The 21,355-nt window shown below is 36.1% G+C and overlaps 1 protein-coding gene across 1 annotated transcript in view; it reads left to right on the plus strand.

The window, feature by feature from the left end:
- The first annotated feature begins 8,334 nt into the window (after positions 1 to 8,334).
- LOC107560826 (melanopsin-B-like) overlaps positions 8,335 to 21,355 on the plus strand; it is a 33,355-nt gene continuing 20,334 nt past the window's right edge. Inside the window, exons 1-2 of the mRNA XM_016245094.1 lie at positions 8,335 to 8,480; positions 20,526 to 20,659. Of these exons, the coding sequence (XP_016100580.1) occupies positions 8,335 to 8,480; positions 20,526 to 20,659 (280 nt within the window). The remainder of the gene's footprint in view (positions 8,481 to 20,525; positions 20,660 to 21,355) is intronic.

Below are 21,355 nucleotides of genomic sequence, written 5' to 3' on the forward strand. Positions count from 1 at the left end.
AGGCACTTTTTGTAAGTACAGTAAAGCTGCAAAACACAGAACCTGTACTTTCTCAGAAAAAAAGGTACAAAAGCTGGTACACTTTTGTACCTTTTACACCCCTGAAGAGTGCATATTAGTACCTTAAAGTTACATATTAGTACCTAAATGGTAAATATTAGTACCTTTTGAAAGGTAGCTTTTTTTAACCTTTTTAGTGGTGTTTAAGTCAACCATCACTATTACTATATTTCATATGTAGTGCTGGTGATTTGAACAAACCCCAAAGGTAGTAAACTTAGATGTGTAACTTACCCAGCTACAGACATATATATACACTGGGAGTCAAAAGTCTGAAAAAGATTTTTTGTTTTTGAAAAAACTTCTATTCTGCTTCACTAGGGCTGCATTCATTTGATCAAAAATACTGTAAAAATATGAAATATTATTACAATCCAAAATAAGGGATTTCTATGTGAATATCTGTTAAACTGTAATGTATTTCTGTGATGCGCAGCTGTATTTTCAGCATCATTACTCCAGTCTTCAGTGTCACATGATCTTCAGAAATCAGTATAATATGCTGATTCAGAAACATTTCTGATTATTATCAGTGTTGAAAACTTTTTGTGGAAACTGTGATACATTTTATTACCTTTTGTATATCATGGATATGAAATGTGATTTTTTTTATGTGCTGTATTTCTCCATGTACTGCAGAAACAGTATGAGTAGCATGATAGTGTGTTGTTATGATATAGCCATAATTTTTGATTTGATTGGTTGCTATTGTGAACCCGCAGGGCTCGCACGCTAAGATCATCTCTAAATACACTCTAAAGAAAAACTGTAACGATAGGGCACAATATACTGTGTAATTTCAAATAATTTCCCCGTATTTATTTGTTTACAGGTGTTTTAGTATTTAGAATTTTACACTTCATTGCATTGCGTTTTAGAGTTAACAGAAATGTCCGTAAAATGAATGGATAATGTCGTGTGTAATGAGCTGCCAGTACCTTTCCTGTTATGTTACGGATGTATTTGTTACAGTGTAAATTGGCGGTTTTTGGGTTGGTTAAGGCGGCATCGACTGCAGTGTTCAGAGGTGATTGACACACGGCTGTGGCCCCCGGGTCGAGCCCTCAGTGGGGTCATGTGCATGCTGTGACCTCTGACCTCTGCCCCCTGCATAGGTCCTGTGAATCACAGGACCCACGCTATGAATCAACTAGTGTACTGCCTACCAGTGTTGGGTGTAACTATTGTATCATTAACTTCTCGAGCTTGATATAGGATTTAGAAAGTAACAAGTAATTCAATACTTTTTGGAGAGACTCATTTGTACAGTGTTGTAATTAGCAACTAATAATTAATTACTTTTTTATAGTAACTTACCAAACACTGCTGCCTACTACATACTGCACAGGAGATACTGTATGCGCTCTTTATTGGCATCAATGGTTCCACAAAAAACCTTTACCATATATGGAACCTGTTCATTCCACAAAAGGTTCTTTAGATTATTAAAATGTTCTTCACACTAAGAAAAAAATGGTTCTTTTAAGAACTGTTCAAATTGGTTCTTCTATGGCATCGCTGTGAAACCCCTCTTTTGGAACCTTTCTTTTTAAGAGTGTAGTACATGACACATATGTGTATATATATATATATAATAACAATAATAATAACATTATTATAGATAATATTTTTTTATATTTATATTGTTTATATTATATTATTGTTAGTTATATTTTCTATTTATAATATTATATTACTATAATGATATTATTATACAAATAGATATAATAATACAATAATAATAACATTATTATAGATAATATTTTTTGTTTATATTATATTATTGTTAGTTATATTATTGTTAGTTATATTTTCTATTTATAATATTATATTACTATAATGATATTATTATACAAATAGATATAATAATAATAATCAAAATATAATGTGTTTGTCTTTTAATGGTTTTTTTATGTGTGCGTGTGTGTGTGTGTGTGTTCTTTGATGTTAAAGCGTAAAGTTTGTTGTTAGAAAACGTTGTGGGAGTCTGATCTCGGCGTTTTTGTTTTTTGTTTGCCGGGAAATATCTTTTATTTTTAAAGCATCATTATTTATGAGAGATTTTAAAATCGGAGCGCTCAGTTTAAATGGTGCTAGAGACAGTCAGAAGAGAATGTGTTTGAGTTTATAAAACTAAGGCATATTGATGTACTAAATGAGTGAAACTTCAACTAAAATTAATTTAAAAAAATTGTAATTAAAAATATTATTAAAAACTATAACAGTATTTCAATTATACTAAAATAGGACTAGATCAGCTGATGTGGGCTCTATTATTTCAGTGCATTGATTCAATTATTGAGCAGATATTTCCATCTAGTGGCTATGATTGGTATTGCAGTTTCTTTTGCACCTGGATTTGCACTTTGAGCAGCAAATCAGCATATTAGACAAATTTTTATTTGTATTTTTTGTAATTTGTATTTTTACACACAGAGATTGGAAGATCTTTTAGTAAGACTTTAACCATCTGTGTTGCATTATGTGCCAATGGTGACCGTTCAAAAAAGCTCTTTTAAAGTTGTATTTCCAAAGTTTGCATGTTTGTAGCTCAAGAATTGTTACTTAATATCCTTTTGGATGTTTTTTCTTTTTTTTAAGACCTTGTATGCTTCAAATCCAGTGATACTGGAATCTCAACATGGCTTCAAATAGTTCAATCGTACACGTTTTCAGTGGTCAAAAACCAAATGTGGGTCACTTTGCATTCAGCTGATTTGTTGTGTTTGAAGAGGAACTTCTGAAGGGCAAATCATGCTGAAACCACAAATGTAGCTTGTGTTCCTCTATCAAAACAACTGCACTGAACAGACCTTTCTAAACGGCATAAATAATATATTGCATGTAACTCGAGCTGAAAATAAGTTGTTGATTAGGTGCATTTAGGACAAAGCCATTCTCCACTCAACCGTATAATAGTATTGTTTATATACTATTATAGTATTTAATGATATGATTTAGCTTTTATTTATATATTTTTAGTTTTAATTATAATTTTAGTAATTTTATGTGCTTTTGTAATTTTTGTTATTATTGTTTTGTAATAATTCTATTGAGCTTTATTAAGTAACGCATCGAATTAAACATGAAATTCTTAAGACTGAAATAGTCTTTTCATGTAAAGCATACTCCAATAATCTTTATTTACAACATTTTAGTATTATTTTATTATTTTACTAATATAGTTATATAGTATATATAATTTTTGTATTTGATGTTTATGCCAAAGTAACATTTCTCATTTTCATCTCATATTTATATTTTACTTTATTTCAGGTTTTTTAATTAACAAAATGTATCGTGAATAGTTTTAATTAGCAATAGCAAATCTTTCATCTAATATTTTTTCTTTCAGCTTAATTTCAATTAACAAGTTTTTCATTTGATATTTATGTTTTATTTGATTTCTGCTTTACTTAAATCAACAAAAATGATTTTTAATAGATTCAGTTTTAGTTAACAATTAGCAGGTTCTTCATCTAATATTTATATTTATTTTATTTTAGCTTTATTTCAATTAACAATAATATTTGTAATAATTTTAGTCAACAACAGCAAGTCTCTCATCTAATATTTATATTTTATCTCATTTCAGGCTCAGCTTTATTTCACTGAATGGAAATGTTTTTTAAAGCTTTTAGTTAACAACAAATTATTGTTGTTTATTATAAATAATAAAATAATTTTTAACAGTTTTTTTTCATCCAGTACTTATAGTTTATCTTATCTCAGCTTTATTTTAATGAACAAAAATACATTTTAATAGACTTAATTAAGAGCCGTTACAAAGTGTGTGATTGTGAGTGTAGGTCGGGGATGGTTCATATCTGTGACACCTCAGTTTATGAGTACTGAATATGAATATTGTCAAAATTATGCAGAAACAATGCTTTTTCACTCAAAAACTGATCAGATCATTGAGGCCATACGATCAATCAGTTACAAAATGAAATGCAAAACCTGTGCTAACTGAAAGAAAACAAGCTGACCAAAAGATTGAATCCAAGATGTGTTGACAATATTGCATAATGAGAGATTTATAAGCAATTTTTAAAAAGCTGCTGGTAATTTTTTGGACCAGGAGCACCACATAAGGTGAAGGAGTTTCAGCACAGCACAAGGGTTGATTGACTACAATGTGAGTTTTTGTTTAACGCTCCTAGATTAAATTTTTTTACCATGGGTAGTTTTACCTATAAATCTGTTTTATGGATGTATGTGATTGTTTTGTCCTTTCGGGTCACTAACTGCTTTGTCATTGGTCACACCAGATGGTCTACAGCTTATAAACAGTCTTTATCAAGATGTTCAACCAGGTTGACCTCGAGGAAGCAACAGTTTGTAGTTAAAAACATGGATTTGTCTCAGCTTTTGTCTTCTCCAGATGTTATTAGCCGATGAACTGGAGTGGTCTGGATTACTTGTGGTGTTTTTATCAGCTGTTTGGACTCTCATTCTGACGGCACCCATTCACATTTCATGGCACTTTGAACGCTAATGGTTTAATTTAAACAAAAGCACCCAAATGTCTGTCTAGGGTTGGAGATCGGGTGGCGTGTGATGCTGCTGCGCGTTTGAGATCCTGAAGGCTTTTGCCGCAGCTGTCAATGACAGATTTGTCATTAATTAAAGCTGTGTTCATTACTGATCACATCGATTGATCTCCTGTGTTCACTTTGCCTCTCTTTCCCTCACAGAAGCTGCATCTCTCTGCTTCTCTGTATGGAAAAGACTTCATGCAAATAACATCTAGAGAGTAGGGTTGCTAACGGCCTGTATTTTACACGACTCAAATGTCTGTCGTGTTTTCCGGCTGCTGATGTGAAGATTTTTCTGTGATCTGCCCTCAGGGAAGGACACAGCATCTGCGGCTCGTCTCATTGGCCGGTTCCCTTTAAAATGTTGGATTTCCAACAGGCTTAGGGTTTAATTCAGACGAAATCATTTGAGGTTTCATTGGAGCTTTCACAAATGTTTGGTTTTACATCAGAAGGTCAGGGACCATTTTTATGCAGAAATTGAATCAAGCCTAAATCACATAAACTACAATGACGAAATTGGGAATATGTGACCCTGGACCACAAAACCAGTCATAAGGATCCATTTTCTGAAATTGAGATTTATACATCATCTGAAAGATGAATAAATAATTCCATTGATGTATGGTTTGTTAGGATAGCACAATATTTGGCTGAGATGCAACTATTTGAAAATCTGGAATCTGAGGGTGCAAAAAAATCTAAATACTGAGAAAATCATCTTTAAAGTTGTCCAAATGAAGATCTTAGCAATGCATATTACTAATCAAAAATTAAGTTTTGATATATTTATGGTAGGAAATTTACAAAATATCTTTTTTGAAAGAAGTCTCTCCTGCTCTCCAAGGCTGCATTTATTTGATCAAAAATACAGTAAAAATTGTGAAATATTATTACGATCCAAAATAGCTGTTCTCTATGAGAAAATTTAATTTATTTCTGTGATGCAGCGCTGAATTTTCAGCATCATTACTGCAGTCTTCAGTGTCACATGATCTTCAGAAATCAGTATAATATGCTGATCTGCTGCTCGAGAAACATTTCTGATTATTATCAATGTTGAAAACAGTCGTGCTGCACAATATTTTTGTGGAAATACATTGTATTTTTCAGGATTCACAGATGAACAGAAAGTTCAAAAGAACAGCGTTTAGTTGAAATAGAAATATTTTTTTACTGTCACTTTTCATCAATTTAAAGTAAATAAATTGTTTCATGAACACATTATAGTTTGACGTTCATGGCTCTACTGAATAGACAAGTACTCCAGGATTGATTATTAGGATATTTAGCTGTACAGTAGACTAAAGAATCAATCACTCAGAGCTTTCGTTCAGATGCCACACAAACATCATGAGTAATATTGAGTAAATAATGTAATCGTATACTCAATAAAAATGTAACTGTAGTCTGATTACGAATATTTTCAAATGCAATTTAATCTAATTACAAATACTTCATTTTTGGAATCTGATTACATAATCCAGATTACATGTAATCAGTTACTACCCAGCTCTGGTGGTCCCTAAGCTGTATAAGTGGTTTGTAGTGTTTGCTATGGGGTTGTTAGGATGTTATGGATGGCCAAAGCATTTGACTCTCCCTCAATAGTAACGGTTGCCTTTGCAAATGAGTTGTAGATTCTGCAGGCTTTCTCCAGCGGCTCTGTTCTCAGACTAGCGTCATATGTTCCTGTCATCAGAGGGGGTCCGGTGGAAACCGACGCTTTGAGACAGTGGCATGCATCAGTCAGCGCTCAAGCGCCTCAAACTCAGATCTCTGGATGTGTTTTAGTCCATCAGCTGATCTCAAGTAGACTGACCAGGATTATTGGTGAGGGATTCATTTACTTTTTTATTTCTGTGATGTTTTTTAATATCTGTTGATAGCTGTGATGATGCCTTGATGCCTTTGAGTCTGTTTTAATTTTCCTTTAGATCAGGCTAATATTTTCAGGTTACTCTGAGAGAATGAAAATGTCTTCATATTGAATTTTTCAGTCTTTATTTGATAACTTGCATTAGAAAAGGCTGAGAGAGGGAAATGTGCTGGTATTCATGGAAAGTGTTCAACGCTTGACCCAGAATCGGATGTTTTCTCAGATCATCCACAGACAGCTGATTAATATTAATATTTAGACGTTAATCGGCATCTCATGTCATGCTTTTTAAGTGACTCCCGACACGTCATCTGCATGCAGATACATTGATGCATTATTAAAGTTTTATCCTGTCAGAAGCTTTTGCTTTCTTTTGCATTTGAAGCATGTTCACACTGCAGCTTAATCTGGTGTCACTCCTCTTCTGTGTGTAATGCCATTCTGAGCTAAATGCACAAAGATTCAGATATTTTTAAGTTTTTACAATTTAGGTTTATTATCATTTTTTTAAATCTAAAACTAAAACCATTTCCTTGACTTAAAATAAAATAAATAATTGAAATAAAGTATTAAAAACAAACGAAAAAAAAGATAACTGCGACTTTTCATCTCACAATTCAGACCTTTTTAGTTTAGTTTTGTTTGTGTTTTTGCAATTCTGATAATTTTTTTTCTCAAAATTGTGAGATAGAAACTCAGAAGTCTACATTTTTACTTGCAATTCTGAGTTTATATTATAATTCTGAGTTTATATCTCATAATTCTGTTTATATCTCACAATTGTGTGCTTTTCTCAATTCCGATTTTATAGTTTATAAATAGTTTATAAATGTAAGTTTATAAATCTCAATTCCGAGTTTATCTCATAATTCTGAGTTTGTTTCATAATTATCAATTTATAACTCATAATTTTACATCCCATATATTATATTTCTTAATTCCAAGTTTGTCTCACAATTCTGAGTTTTTTATCTCATAATTCTGCATTTATGTCTCTCAATTTAGAATTTATATTTCATAATTCTCCACTTATATCTCAAAATTCTGAGTTTTTATCTCATAATTCAGCTTTTTTATTTACGTTTATCTCTCAATTGAGTTTATACTTCATAATTCTCCACTTATATCTCAAAATTCTGCGTTTATCTCACAATTCTGAATTTATATCTCATAATTCAGCATTTTTATCTCACAATTTATATCTTGCAATTTGTACTTTTTTCATCAGAATTGAGTTTGTAACATATGTCATTTTTAAATTGCAATTGTGAAAAAGTCTTCTTTTTATTTTCTGACACAATAAAAAATAAGGCTATTGCAACTTCTTATCCCACAGTTCTGACATTTGTTCTCACAATTCTGAGAAATTGCAAACTGCAAGAAAAAACCCCCAGAACTGCGAGAATCTCATCTGCGAGAGAAAAAAGAAGTTGAGATAAAGTCAAAATTACATTGATTGATTCCAATTATAAAGCTCTCCTGCACAACATAAAGTACATCATTTTATGGATAGTGAAATAGAGTGTCATAACTTAATATTCAGTATTGTCTGTTTTCATAAACGCTTCAGTGTAACTTTAGACAGGAGCAGTTACTGGGAGCAAATCAATAATCAGAGCCGCAGGGCACTTTATCAGCCGACTGAAGGGCTTCAGTTCATATACAGTAGTGAAATATAGAAATATTCAATATCTGTAAACACTGCAGGACTCAGACGTTATGTTTGTCATGCTGTACTGCAGGATGCCAGTACATTTTTAATTTATTTATAAAAGAGAATCTCTTTCGCTGAACTTTAAGAGGTCAGTGAAGTCAGATGGAGCTTTAACGAGCGTCTTCTCCATCGTTGTGGCAGGTATGGAGGAGCCGGTGGACATGGACCGTGGCTTCTTCAGGGAAGTGGACGTTCCCGGTCATGCACACTACATAGTGGCCTTCTTCGTGGCCGTCATCGGGGCTGTGGGAGTGATCGGAAACATGCTGGTCATGTATGCCTTCTTCAGGTAGGATCTCACGTCTCATCAACTTTAAGCGTTTATTGTTATGAAGCTGAGGCTCTTTTTGACAGTGAAGTGTCTAAGTGAGCATTACACAGGAGTTTCTGGAGGAAAGTGTTTTATTTTTAAGACTTTGTTACTTTATAGCTCAGGAAACTTTCAAATGATATTTGGTTTCATTTCAGTCTCTTCTGCTCACAAAGTCTGCATTTATTTAATAAAAAATACAGTAAAAATTGTAAAATATTATTGCAATTCAAAATGCGCAGCTGTATTTTCAGCATCATTCCTCCAGTCTTCAGTGTCACATGATCTTCAGAAATCAGTATAATATGCCGATTTGGTGCTCAAGAAACATTTCTGATTATTATCAATGTTGAAAACAGTTGTGCTGCCCAATATTTTCTTTATTTATCATGATTCTTTGATGAATAGAAAGTTCAAAAGAACAGCATATATTTGATATTGAAATCTTTTGTAATTATATTATATTATAAATGTATTTACTGTCAGCATGTGATTATTTTAATGCATCCTTGCTGAATAAAAGTATTAATTAAAAAAAATAAATAAATTTTGTTGATCCCAAACTTGAATCAAATGGTAGTATATCACAGTTTCCGCAAAAAAAATATGAAGCATTTTGCAATTTTTAATGTTCCAAAAGATTTCTATTTCAAATAAATGCTGTTCTTTTGAACTTTCTATTCATCAAAGAATCCTGAGAAGTAAAATGCATCACAGTTTCCTCAAAAATATTGTGCAGCACAACTGTTTTCAACATTGATAATAATCAGAAATGTTTCTCGAGCAGCAGAGCAGCATATTATACTGATTTCTGAAGATCATGTGACACTGAAGACTGCAGTAATGATGCTGAAAATTCAGCTTTGAGGACAGCAATAAATTACATTTTAAAATATATTAACATAGAAAACAGCTGTTTTAAATTCTAATAATATTTAGCTATTTTTACTGTATTTTTTATCAAATAAATGTAGCCTTGGTGAGAAGAAGAGACGTCTTTCAAAAACATAAAAAAATCTTAATTATTACAAACTTCCCAGTATAAAAATAATGTGGATGACGGCTGAATTTGATGAGTTCATATTGAGATCTATGAGTACACTTTTGAGATCTTTTGTAATTCTTTTTTCACAATATCTCATTAAAAAATGATTTCAAGACACATATTCCAGTATAACGACTACACTGAGGTTTGCGCCAACTAATGTTGTGAAATGTTTAGTCTTAACTCCTCAATCCTGCGTCACTGCAGTGTGACTCACTGCTGATTTTGTCTTTTATTTTAATTACTCATTCTGCTGTATACTTGACGTCTAGCAGTCTTGACATGGTTTTATACTGACGGATTTATTTTAGTCTTTGCTGAGAGGGACGGTTTGCCGTCAGTAATAGATGGTGACAGCAGACACTTCTTCTTCACAGGCTTCATGGTGAGGAGCATTTTCAAATACAGATGTGAACATGATAAAGTTGCGGTTTGGTTTGGATTCTATACCTAGATTTAATGTAAAACTTGTGAGTGGATGTAAAATTATGTAATTCCTGTAAATAAAAGTATGAGATTAATTAAGGTTAAACAGGAGTAGTTAACTGCAGTGTGAAGTTTGTTGATAACTAATTGTCTTCATAGTTTTCCTTAACTATATACATAAATCTAGGGCTGTCGATTTAGTCAATATTGATTTTATACAACAATGAAATAAAGTTAATGTGTTTTGCTCAGTTTCGCACTTTCTAACTGTTGAGAATCTCTCAGCGACACACAGCAGTGTTTCATTACTGAATGAATCCATGGTTTTGAACAAATGGCGTGAGTCAATGATTCAGTCACTTGCTTGGTTTCTGAATGAATCAGCTGTTTGAATGAATCATGAGTCAGTGATTCAGTGACTCATTCATAAGGGCTTGCTTTGTTTCTGAATGAATCAGCCCTTTGAACTAATTGGTTGAGTGAATTATTCAATGACTCACTCATCATTAAAACAGTGCTGCTTTTTAGTTAGATATTTGGAGTATCATTTAATTTTTTTTATCCTTTCATATTTCAGTAGGCTATTCATTAAAAAAACCAAAACATTAAATCTGTGTGTGTTGCATGTTCAAACCTTAAAATCACTCATATTAACAGGTTAATAATATATTTTCCAGGAGTATATAATGAATTTGGGGTTTTTAGAGAAATGCTTAATTGTTTTAATATCTTCTTTTTAGTCAAGTTTAGATATTTAGTCAACTGAAGCTAGACTAAAACAATTCAGATGAGTAAAACATGACTAAGTGGCATTTTAGTTTAAAGACTATGATTAAAAATTAAACCAAAATGAAATGAACATTGGTTTATTGTGGATGCACTCTATGCGATGCATTCAGTCTAAATCCTCTAGGGTCGCTGACACACTTTTTGCATTTGTTCAGCTCTCACTCTTAAAGAGCACCGCTCTCCTCAGTCCCATGACACTTTCTTACAGATCACAGCTCTAAAGACAAAACACACACACACTTACGAGTGCTAAAGATCTGACTCTGAGAGACAATCTTGAGTAATGCATATAAATATAAAATGTACTCATCCTTACGGCATTCCAACCCGGTATGTCTTTCTTTCTTTCTTTCTTTCTGTGTAATTGTGAAGTATTCTGAAGAATGCTCATAGAATATTGACTTTTATATTTTGATATTTGACTTTTATTATTCTTTTTATATTTTGGCTTAAAACTGTTCATTTAAGCTTTTTTTTTTTTTTTTTTTGTTAACCGGAGCAAAGGAAGCAAAGTTTCCTTACTTTAGCAAAGAAAAACCAGTCTCCTCTTGGCTTATATCGAAATCCTCCGACATTCTTCTTTACAAATCCTCTTTTTGTACTTCTAATTAGTGACCGTTGTTTTGTTTTGATCTCTCCTCCGTGCTTCCATGTTCGTCACTTCTGAGCGGCGCATGCACAACGCTGAACTCATACGTCATGCTCACGGAGCTGCTTCTGTGTACAACAGTGAGCGCAATCTAGATTCAAGTGATTATTACGTTTTGAATATGGATATTTTTCTTAATTTTTTTTCAAAGTTATGTCTTCTAGAAGCTGCTGTTTGCATTGGTCCGCTAACAATATGATTACGTAATGTAATGAAATGAAACCATGCAATTATGTAACATGATGCACATTGACTGTAAACAAAGCAAAATGTTTTTGACCGTAAATTAATCAGATGCACATGCAGGCCTGTAGGGTTTGGGAGTTTGGGGTGAAGGGTAATCATGTGGAAGTGGAAAATAAACCATCAGCTTCTCAGTGGTCAATGACAAGAGACAGAAACAAAGCCATTGACGACCTGTTTAATTCAGCAGACCCGCTGTACACGACAAGAATCAATGTTCGACCTCTTTAAAAAGGCTTCTCATTTATTCTATTGCTCATTTCCATTAACGTTACTGTGTGGTGGACAGAATTGACTAAATGTGCTTAGACATGCATTAACAAGACCAGCTCAACAAGCTCAAAACATTTATGCTTATGCTATACATAAATTTTCTTTCAAATTCAGCACGAGCAACCTCTTTTACTTCCATCAGAAGACAACTTTGTTTCTTTAGAGTAACATATGCACTGATGATTGATTTATAATAAAACCAGGAATATTTATTAAGAAAGCAAATAGAGTCTGTTGTCAACTTTTAATAAGGATAATGTATTTTTTATGTTCAGTGAATCTCACTTCATGCATCTATATAATAAAGCAATAGACCACCCAAAAATTAACATTTGATGAAATGTGCTCACCCTCAGGTCATCCAAGATTAGGATGAGTTTTTCTTCATCAGATTTGGAGAAATGTAGCATAGCATCACTTGCTCAGCAATGGATCCTCTGCAGTGAATGGGTGCTGATGTTAACTGATGGACTGGAGTGGAGTGGATTACTTGTGGATTATTGTGATGTTTTTATCAGCTGTTTTGTCTCTCATTCTAACGGCACCCATTCACTGCAGAGCATCCATTGCTGAGCAAGTGATGAAATGACACATTTCTCCAAATCTGATGAACAAACAAACCCATCTACATCTCAGATGGCCTGAGAGTGAGCCCATTTGCAGCAAATGTTCATTTTTGTCTGAACTAGTCAAGTCAAGTCAAACTTTATTTATAGAGCACAACTTTAACACAACCATCGTTGATCCAAAGTGCTTTACAATAAAAGGTTAGATAAGAAGCAACAGATAAAAAAACAAAACAGAAAAGATACATTAAAATTAAAATATGTATATACACAAAAACATACATCATAGGTACCGTACACAGCATCACTCAAATGCAAGGGTGGAAAAATGAGTCTTTAAATTTGATTTAAAAACACAGAGTGATGGAGAGGCCCTGATAATGAGGGGTAAACTGTTCCAGAGTTTAGGGGCATCAACAGCGAAAGCTCTCACCTTTGGATTTACAGCGAGAACGAGGGACAGATAAAAGAAGCTGGTTACAAGATCTTAACGACCTAGAGGTTGTATATGGCTGGATAAGATCCCAGATATAATCCGGGGCTGACTTTTGCAATGCCTTGTATACAAAAAAGAAGGATCTTAAAATCAACTCTGAATATGCTCCCTCTTTTTTGTTCCTGTCAACAATCTGGCTGCTGCATTCTGAACCATCTGAAGCCAAGTGCATTGAGAAAGGCCGACATACAGAGAGTTACAATAGTGAAGGCTGGAAGAGATTAATGCATGGATGACAATTTTGAGATCTTTTCGAGAGAGAAAATGTTTAACTTTTGTGACAAATCTGAGGTGGAAGAAGCTACTCTTTACAACCATGCTTATATGCTTGTCAAATTGTAGTAATGGTTCGAAATAGAGCCCTAGATTTTTTACATGGTGTTGTAAGTTGTTACTAAAGGAACCTAACCTACTTGTACGAGTACTATTGAGTGCAGCGGGGCCTAGCAGAAGCACCTCAGTTTTGTCAGCGTTTAGTTGCAAAAAAATTATTAGCCATCCAAGTTCTCACTTCGTCAAAACATGATAAAAAATGTTGTAAAGAAAAGTCATTTTCAAGTTTGATTGGAAGGTAAAGTTGGAGGTCATCGCCGTAGCAATGATAGTTAATATTATATTTCTGGAGAATGGAGCCTAGAGGAAGCATGTAGAGCGAGAACAATAAAGGGCCAAGAATAGAACCCTGTGGAACACCATAAGGAATAGGCGCAGAAGGTGAGGTAAACGACCCGATATTTACTTAAAAAGTCCTACCCTTTAAATAAGAGGTGAACCACTGTAATGCCGTGTCTTGAACCGCTACTACACATTTGAGTTGATTCAAGAGGATGTCATGGTCAATAGTGTCGAAGGCTGCACTCAAATCTAACAGTATCAGAATGGCAGATGACCCCGAATCAATGGACAGCAAAAGATCATTCATAACTTTAAGCAAGGCCGACTCTGTACTTTGAAGTGCTCCCGATTGGAACTTATCCAGAATGTTAAAAGCATCCAGATAAGAAGTAAACTGTGAAGCACTGCTTTCTCTAAAACCTTAGAAATAAATGGGAGTTTAGAAATCGGCTGGTAGTTACTAAGAACAGATGGATCAAGGTGAGATCTTTTTAACAGCTGTACAGAAGCATGTTTAAAGGACTCTGGGAAAACCCTACTAGTCAAAGAACTGTTTATAATAGTTACAAGGGCAGGGCAAACAGTGTCCAACACCTCTCTAAGCAATGCGGCACCAGGCACGACACAAGTGTTTTTTGCTAGTTTCAGCCCGACGCAGTAAACATTTTCACGTCCTGCGTCACGTTGTTTAAATAGCAAATGCATTTGCGCCCATTTATGCGCTCATGGGCGTGCTGGTCTGAAAACGAAGTGTGTTCAGGCCCATTATTGGTGCATTGCTATTTTGAGGCAACTGAAATAGACTGCGCCATTGACCAGTCAAAGAACTGTTTATAATAGTTACACGGGCAGGGCAAACAGTGTCCAACACCTCTCTAAGCAATGCGGCACCAGGCACGACACAAGTGTTTTTTGCTAGTTTCAGCCCAACGCAGTAAACATTTTCACGTCCTGCGTCACGTTGTTTAAATAGCAAATGCATTTGCGCCCATTTATGCGCTCATGGGCGTGCTGGTCTGAAAACCAAGTGTGTTCAGGCCCATTATTGGTGCGTTGCTATTTTGAGGCAACTGAAATAGACTGCGCCATTGACCAACTAAAATCTGGTCTAAAGTCAATGGCGCATTAGTTTTTTTGATATTTAAAGAGCGGGGGTCCACAGCGGGTGTACGCTCTGCTTATTACAAACACAGGGATGCGCAGCAGCACACAAACATGCCAAATATTAAAAATTAAAGGATTACAATGTAAAAGATTATTATTGTGTAGGCTACATAAATATAAAAATGCCTACATGTCATAATGGATAGTCATTGCATGTATCAGAATTAGGCTACCTATTTGCTCGCGCACGAGCAGCTCTGTTTCCTCTCTGGAGACACGTTCTGTCTTTGCGCTTGCAAATTCCGCTGTGTAGGCCCAAATAGCACATCCGCCATGGCGCGATCAAAACTGGCTCTTAAAGGGAATGGGAGATGAGACTCTGATTGGTTTATTGCCAATCAGTTTATTGCCCAAAGCACACCCATTACTCATTAAGAGAATAGGGACAACCGTTTTAGACCATGCGCCGGGCACGCCCACCATTTCTCCCATCGTTAAACTAGCAAAAGTGGATTTGGACATGCCCAAAGTGTACTGCGCCGTGTGCTTTAGACCTTCCGCTTAGATCGTTAAAATAGGGCCCATAAAATTGTTAACCATAGGTTTAGAGGGGCAGCAGACATAGATGTTAAAATCCCCCAGAACCAACAGTCTATCACAGCGTGACACTTGATTTGACAAAGTCTGAAAACTCATGAATAAACGTTGTACTAACTTTGGGAGGTCTGTAAACCAGGAGTAGATTAGAGGACCATTGAGATCGATACTCAAGAGTTGCCTCAAAACTAGAAAAGGCATCTACAGGCAGTAGTCGACATTTGAATGACTTCTTGAAAATTGTTGCTAGACCACCACCAGGTCTATTTGGCCTGGGAGAGCTATAAAAAGAACAGTCAGAAGGAGATAGTTCACCCAGAGACAAACGGTCATCAGGCTTCAGTCACAAACAGAAAACCCAAGGCGTGAGATGAGAAAAAGTTGTTCAATGTTTTACAATGACCTAGCATTTACTAGAGCCATTTTCACTGAAGGCTGAATATCTTAATATATTATTATATCCTATAATAACCATTTACACACACGAGCATTATCACACGACCTTCGCTCCTCCCGACCGCAGACAGGTTTACAAGCCACTTTTTCCAAGCGTTTTTCAATTACTTTCTTGACTTTTCCCCCACTTATGAACACCACACGTACATGATAAAAGCTCCTAGTGGTTTCTCTGTTTAGCCAATTTAAGCATCCATAAACAACGCAAAACACTGGCATTTTGAGTTTCTGTTAGTGATTCCTATGGAGAAAAATCACTTCCTGCCCTCCAGCTGCATTTTGCGACTTTTGCAATGCCTTGTATACAAAAAAGAAGGATCTTAAAATCAACTCTGAATATGCTCCCTCTTTTTTGTTCCTGTCAACAATCTGGCTGCTGCATTCTGAACCATCTGAAGCCAAGTGCATTGAGAAAGGCCGACATACAGAGAGTTACAATAGTGAAGGCTGGAAGAGATTAATGCATGGATGACAATTTTGAGATCTTTTCGAGAGAGAAAATGTTTAACTTTTGTGACAAATCTGAGGTGGAAGAAGCTACTCTTTACAACCATGCTTATATGCTTGTCAAATTGTAGTAATGGTTCGAAATAGAGCCCTAGATTTTTTACATGGTGTTGTAAGTTATCACTAAGGGAACCTAACCTACTCGTAAGAGTAGTATTGAGTGCAGCGGGCTTAGCAGAATCACCTCAGTTTTGTCAGCGTTTAGTTGCAAAAAAATTATTAGCCATCCAAGTTCTCACTTCGTCAAAACATGAGAAAAGTTGTAAAGAACAGTCATTTTCAAGTTTGATTGGAAGGTAAAGTTGGAGGTCATTGACGTAGCAATGATAGTTAATATTATATTTCTGGAGAATGGAGCCTAGAGGAAGCATGTAGAGCGAGAACAATAAAGGGCCAAGAATAGAACCCTGTGGAACACCATAAGGAATAGGCGCAGAAGGTGAGGTAAACGACCCGATATTTACTTAAAAAGTCCTACCCTTTAAATAAGAGGTGAACCACTGTAATGCCGTGTCTTGAACCGCTACTACACATTTGAGTTGATTCAAGAGGATGTCATGGTCAATAGTGTCGAAGGCTGCACTCAAATCTAACAGTATCAGAATGGCAGATGACCCCGAATCAATGGACAGCAAAAGATCATTCATAACTTTAAGCAAGGCCGACTCTGTACTTTGAAGTGCTCCCGATTGGAACTTATCCAGAATGTTAAAAGCATCCAGATAAGAAGTAAACTGTGAAGCACTGCTTTCTCTAAAACCTTAGAAATAAATGGGAGTTTAGAAATCGGCTGGTAGTTACTAAGAACAGATGGATCAAGGTGAGATCTTTTTAACAGCTGTACAGAAGCATGTTTAAAGGACTCTGGGAAAACCCTACTAGTCAAAGAACTGTTTATAATAGTTACAAGGGCAGGGCAAACAGTGTCCAACACCTCTCTAAGCAATGCGGCACCAGGCACGACACAAGTGTTTTTTGCTAGTTTCAGCCCGACGCAGTAAACATTTTCACGTCCTGCGTCACGTTGTTTAAATAGCAAATGCATTTGCGCCCATTTATGCGCTCATGGGCGTGCTGGTCTGAAAACGAAGTGTGTTCAGGCCCATTATTGGTGCATTGCTATTTTGAGGCAACTGAAATAGACTGCGCCATTGACCAACTAAAATCTGGTCTAAAGTCAATGGCGCATTAGTTTTTTTGATATTTAAAGAGCGGGGGTCCACAGCGGGTGTACGCTCTGCTTATTACAAACACAGGGATGCGCAGCAGCACACAAACATGCCAAATATTAAAAATTAAAGGATTACAATGTAAAAGATTATTATTGTGTAGGCTACATAAATATAAAAATGCCTACATGTCATAATGGATAGTCATTGCATGTATCAGAATTAGGCTACCTATTTGCTCGCGCACGAGCAGCTCTGTTTCCTCTCTGGAGACACGTTCTGTCTTTGCGCTTGCAAATTCCGCTGTGTAGGCCCAAATAGCACATCCGCCATGGCGCGATCAAAACTGGCTCTTAAAGGGAATGGGAGATGAGACTCTGATTGGTTTATTGCCAATCAGTTTATTGCCCAAAGCACACCCATTACTCATTAAGAGAATAGGGACAACCGTTTTAGACCATGCGCCGGGCACGCCCACCATTTCTCCCATCGTTAAACTAGCAAAAGTGGATTTGGACATGCCCAAAGTGTACTGCGCCGTGTGCTTTAGACCTTCCGCTTAGATCGTTAAAATAGGGCCCATAAAATTGTTAACCATAGGTTTAGAGGGGCAGCAGACATAGATGTTAAAATCCCCCAGAACCAACAGTCTATCACAGCGTGACACTTGATTTGACAAAGTCTGAAAACTCATGAATAAACGTTGTACTAACTTTGGGAGGTCTGTAAACCAGGAGTAGATTAGAGGACCATTGAGATCGATACTCAAGAGTTGCCTCAAAACTAGAAAAGGCATCTACAGGCAGTAGTCGACATTTGAATGACTTCTTGAAAATTGTTGCTAGACCACCACCAGGTCTATTTGGCCTGGGAGAGCTATAAAAAGAACAGTCAGAAGGAGATAGTTCACCCCGAGACGAACGGTGATCAGATTTCAGCCACGTTTCAGTCACAAACAGGAAATCCAAGGCGTGAGATGAGAAAAAGTTGTTCATAATGAATGTTTTATTTGAAAATGACCTAGCGTATACTAGAGCCATTTTCACTGAAGGCAGAACTGTTGCAGAGGAAGCAAACAGAGAACGGTGGTTTACAAAGTTTATATTTCCACCCTCTCTGTGTGTTTTAGCGTACAGTCGGCGAGAAGAGGACCAGACAACGGGGATAGTACATCCATCAGCTGAGGTAACTGAGGTAGTGAGCCCAGTGCAGTGTTTGCGAGAACCCCGATGTATGTATCGAGGCCGGCGAGCGATACCAAGAGCAACGCAGTGATTATATAGGCTGATGGGCAGTGGCGGCCCAACTTTAGGGTTTAGGTGATGCAGATCCAACGATGAATAAAAAGTCATATCATAAAAACCCCACAAGCCAGTAGGCAGCAAAGTTCCTTGAGACAGGAACTTTAACATTGTCCTTTAACATTGTCCAATATATGCAAAAAAGTCACAATCCATCTCTGTCCCAGATTATGTCTGGTGTTACCTAATAACGAAACATGACTGCTGTTAATCAGATGTCAACCAGCAGCATTAACAGACTTTCATCATACTGTATGTGAGGATTTTAATCCTGACTGAGAATCACAACTCGTCCTCGTGAAGTGAGCTGCAGTGTCTCTCTGGAGGTCGTCTGTCAGCTGAGAGCTTTCTAGGAAAGGCCGTGTTGTTCCCGTGAATTGCTGATGTCTCCTGCAGCTCTAATGCCTGATGGACGGGGATGAGGGTTTCAGATGGGGGACTTTCAGTCAGAGGAAATTGTGTGAACTGTGACTGTAGGATTAATGAGATGATGTGCAATCACAATGATTGTTGTGTGATGAAACACCTCAGACGCAATGTGTTGAATCAATAAACTTATATTTACCACCATCAAAGTGTGTAGAAGTTTCTAGCACTGTTTTAACCCAACTGTATCACATTTTATAGGTTTCTAAATGAGCAACATAATGAAGACTTTGCTGTTAAACCTGTCACACACAATATACTGCATGTCTTCTGTCGTCTGATTGATAGTTTAGAGTTGCAGTAAAAGCCCTTTTAGTGTAATTGTATAAACCTCCAGCTTCAGCTGCTGCTTCCCGTGTGTTTCTGCTGTCAAATCTTGACTGATTTTTATCAAGTAAACGTCAGAATAACTGTAGTCATATTTCCAGATGAACACTTACTGGACTGAAGCAGCTCAGCTTTACTTGATTCTCCATCAATCATATTTTAGCATCTCAAATCTGATCATCAGGATGTTTTGAGGAGCGTTTGTTTCCAGAAGCTTTACTTTCACTGTTCCTCAGCGGAGGAATGATCTTCACAAGCCTCCAGAACATCTCACATCTTCTGAGGAGCCTTTATTTCTTCAGCTCTCAATCATCATTGGATTGCATTGCAGTATATTTTTGGATCATGTCAATCTTGTCTTAGTAAGACATATTGTTGGAGATATAGAGCGACCACTGATATTTAGATCATTTTATGTAAGTATCTGCTGCACTGTTATAAAGATCTCGTTGATTTACATTACAAGCATCAGAATTTCATCACTTTCTGTCCACATAAATATCAGCTTCTGCACCTAATTACATATATTTTTTCAAATGTATTTATTTATTTTTTGTCTCTGAATGAAAATGAGCTGTTTTTTCCTCCAGATAATTTCCCTCTATATCGGGCTATATGAGCCATAAAAGTCTAATGGATCAAATATGATACTCAATATATAAAAACGCGTGCTAAGTAAAAAAAAATGTTCTGAAGATTCAACAGACTCTTTCATTTCAATTTGATAATGCATCATGCAAAATGCACTCCTTACCTATATATATATATCTTTGAATTTATATAGAGATACATTCCAGTTATCACTAACTGCATAGTTTGATCATATGAAAGTGAAAATAATTGTATTTTATATCTGGTGAAATATCTGTGCATTAAAGGTTTAAAGGAGTGTGAGGTGACGCATGTGTTTGGTTGGTCAAAGTCAATGAGTTTAGCTGATGTTTTGAGGAAATGGCCATAAATAACATGCTTTTGCTTTACATCTATGAGTTTCTGAAACTGGGACTGTGACTGAAGGTACTTTTTGTGTTTCAGTAACAAGAAACTACGGACACCTCCGAACTACTTCATCATGAATCTGGCAGTGAGCGACTTCCTCATGGCCATCACTCAGTCACCCATCTTCTTCGTCAACTGCATGTACAAGGAATGGGTGTTTGGTGAAATGGGTACCTAATTTCCCATCTTCCCCATCAAGATGCTTACTCAGTTACTTAAACCCTATTGAAGAAACATAATACAAACTATTGACAAAATGGTTAATGTTATGCTTCCATCTAATCTGAGATCTATGTTATTGGGGGATGAATCAGTTCTTCAGCTTGATCAAAGGAAGAATTTACGTTTGGTTAAGATGGCTCTGATAGTAGCAAAGAAATTTATAGCTATAAAATGGAAATCAGAAGAACCAGAAGAACCATATCATATTGTATGGCTTAGAGAACTTTCCGGTAACACTTTACAATACGGTGGCACTAATATGCATTAATTCATGCTTAAAGGCACAATATGTAATTTTCGCCGCTAGAGGGCGCGTATTCAAAATAAACAAATAGACAGAGGCATAGTTTGATGATGCTGTGACTGAGTGTGGAATCATGGGAGTTGTGGTCTTCATCCCCACAGCCGATGCAATCTGACGGGACTCGGGCAGAAATCATGTTCATAGATGAGCTAATGATTTATTAACGTAGTAGAATGAAGCAGGGTGAGGCTGAAAGCCGTCGAAGCGAAACTAGGCCGCTGAACGAGCGTGACACGCGGCTCGAAAGCAGCGGAGCTTTTATTATGCCACAGTCGAGTGCTTCCGCTGCTTCCAGTCGTGTGTATGTGGGGTAAAGCAGCGGAGCTTTTATTATGCCACA

Source organism: Sinocyclocheilus grahami, unplaced genomic scaffold, assembly GCF_001515645.1.
Source record: "Sinocyclocheilus grahami isolate Dianchi unplaced genomic scaffold, SAMN03320097.WGS_v1.1 scaffold745.1, whole genome shotgun sequence".
NCBI classification, from domain to species: Eukaryota; Metazoa; Chordata; class Actinopteri; order Cypriniformes; family Cyprinidae; genus Sinocyclocheilus; species Sinocyclocheilus grahami.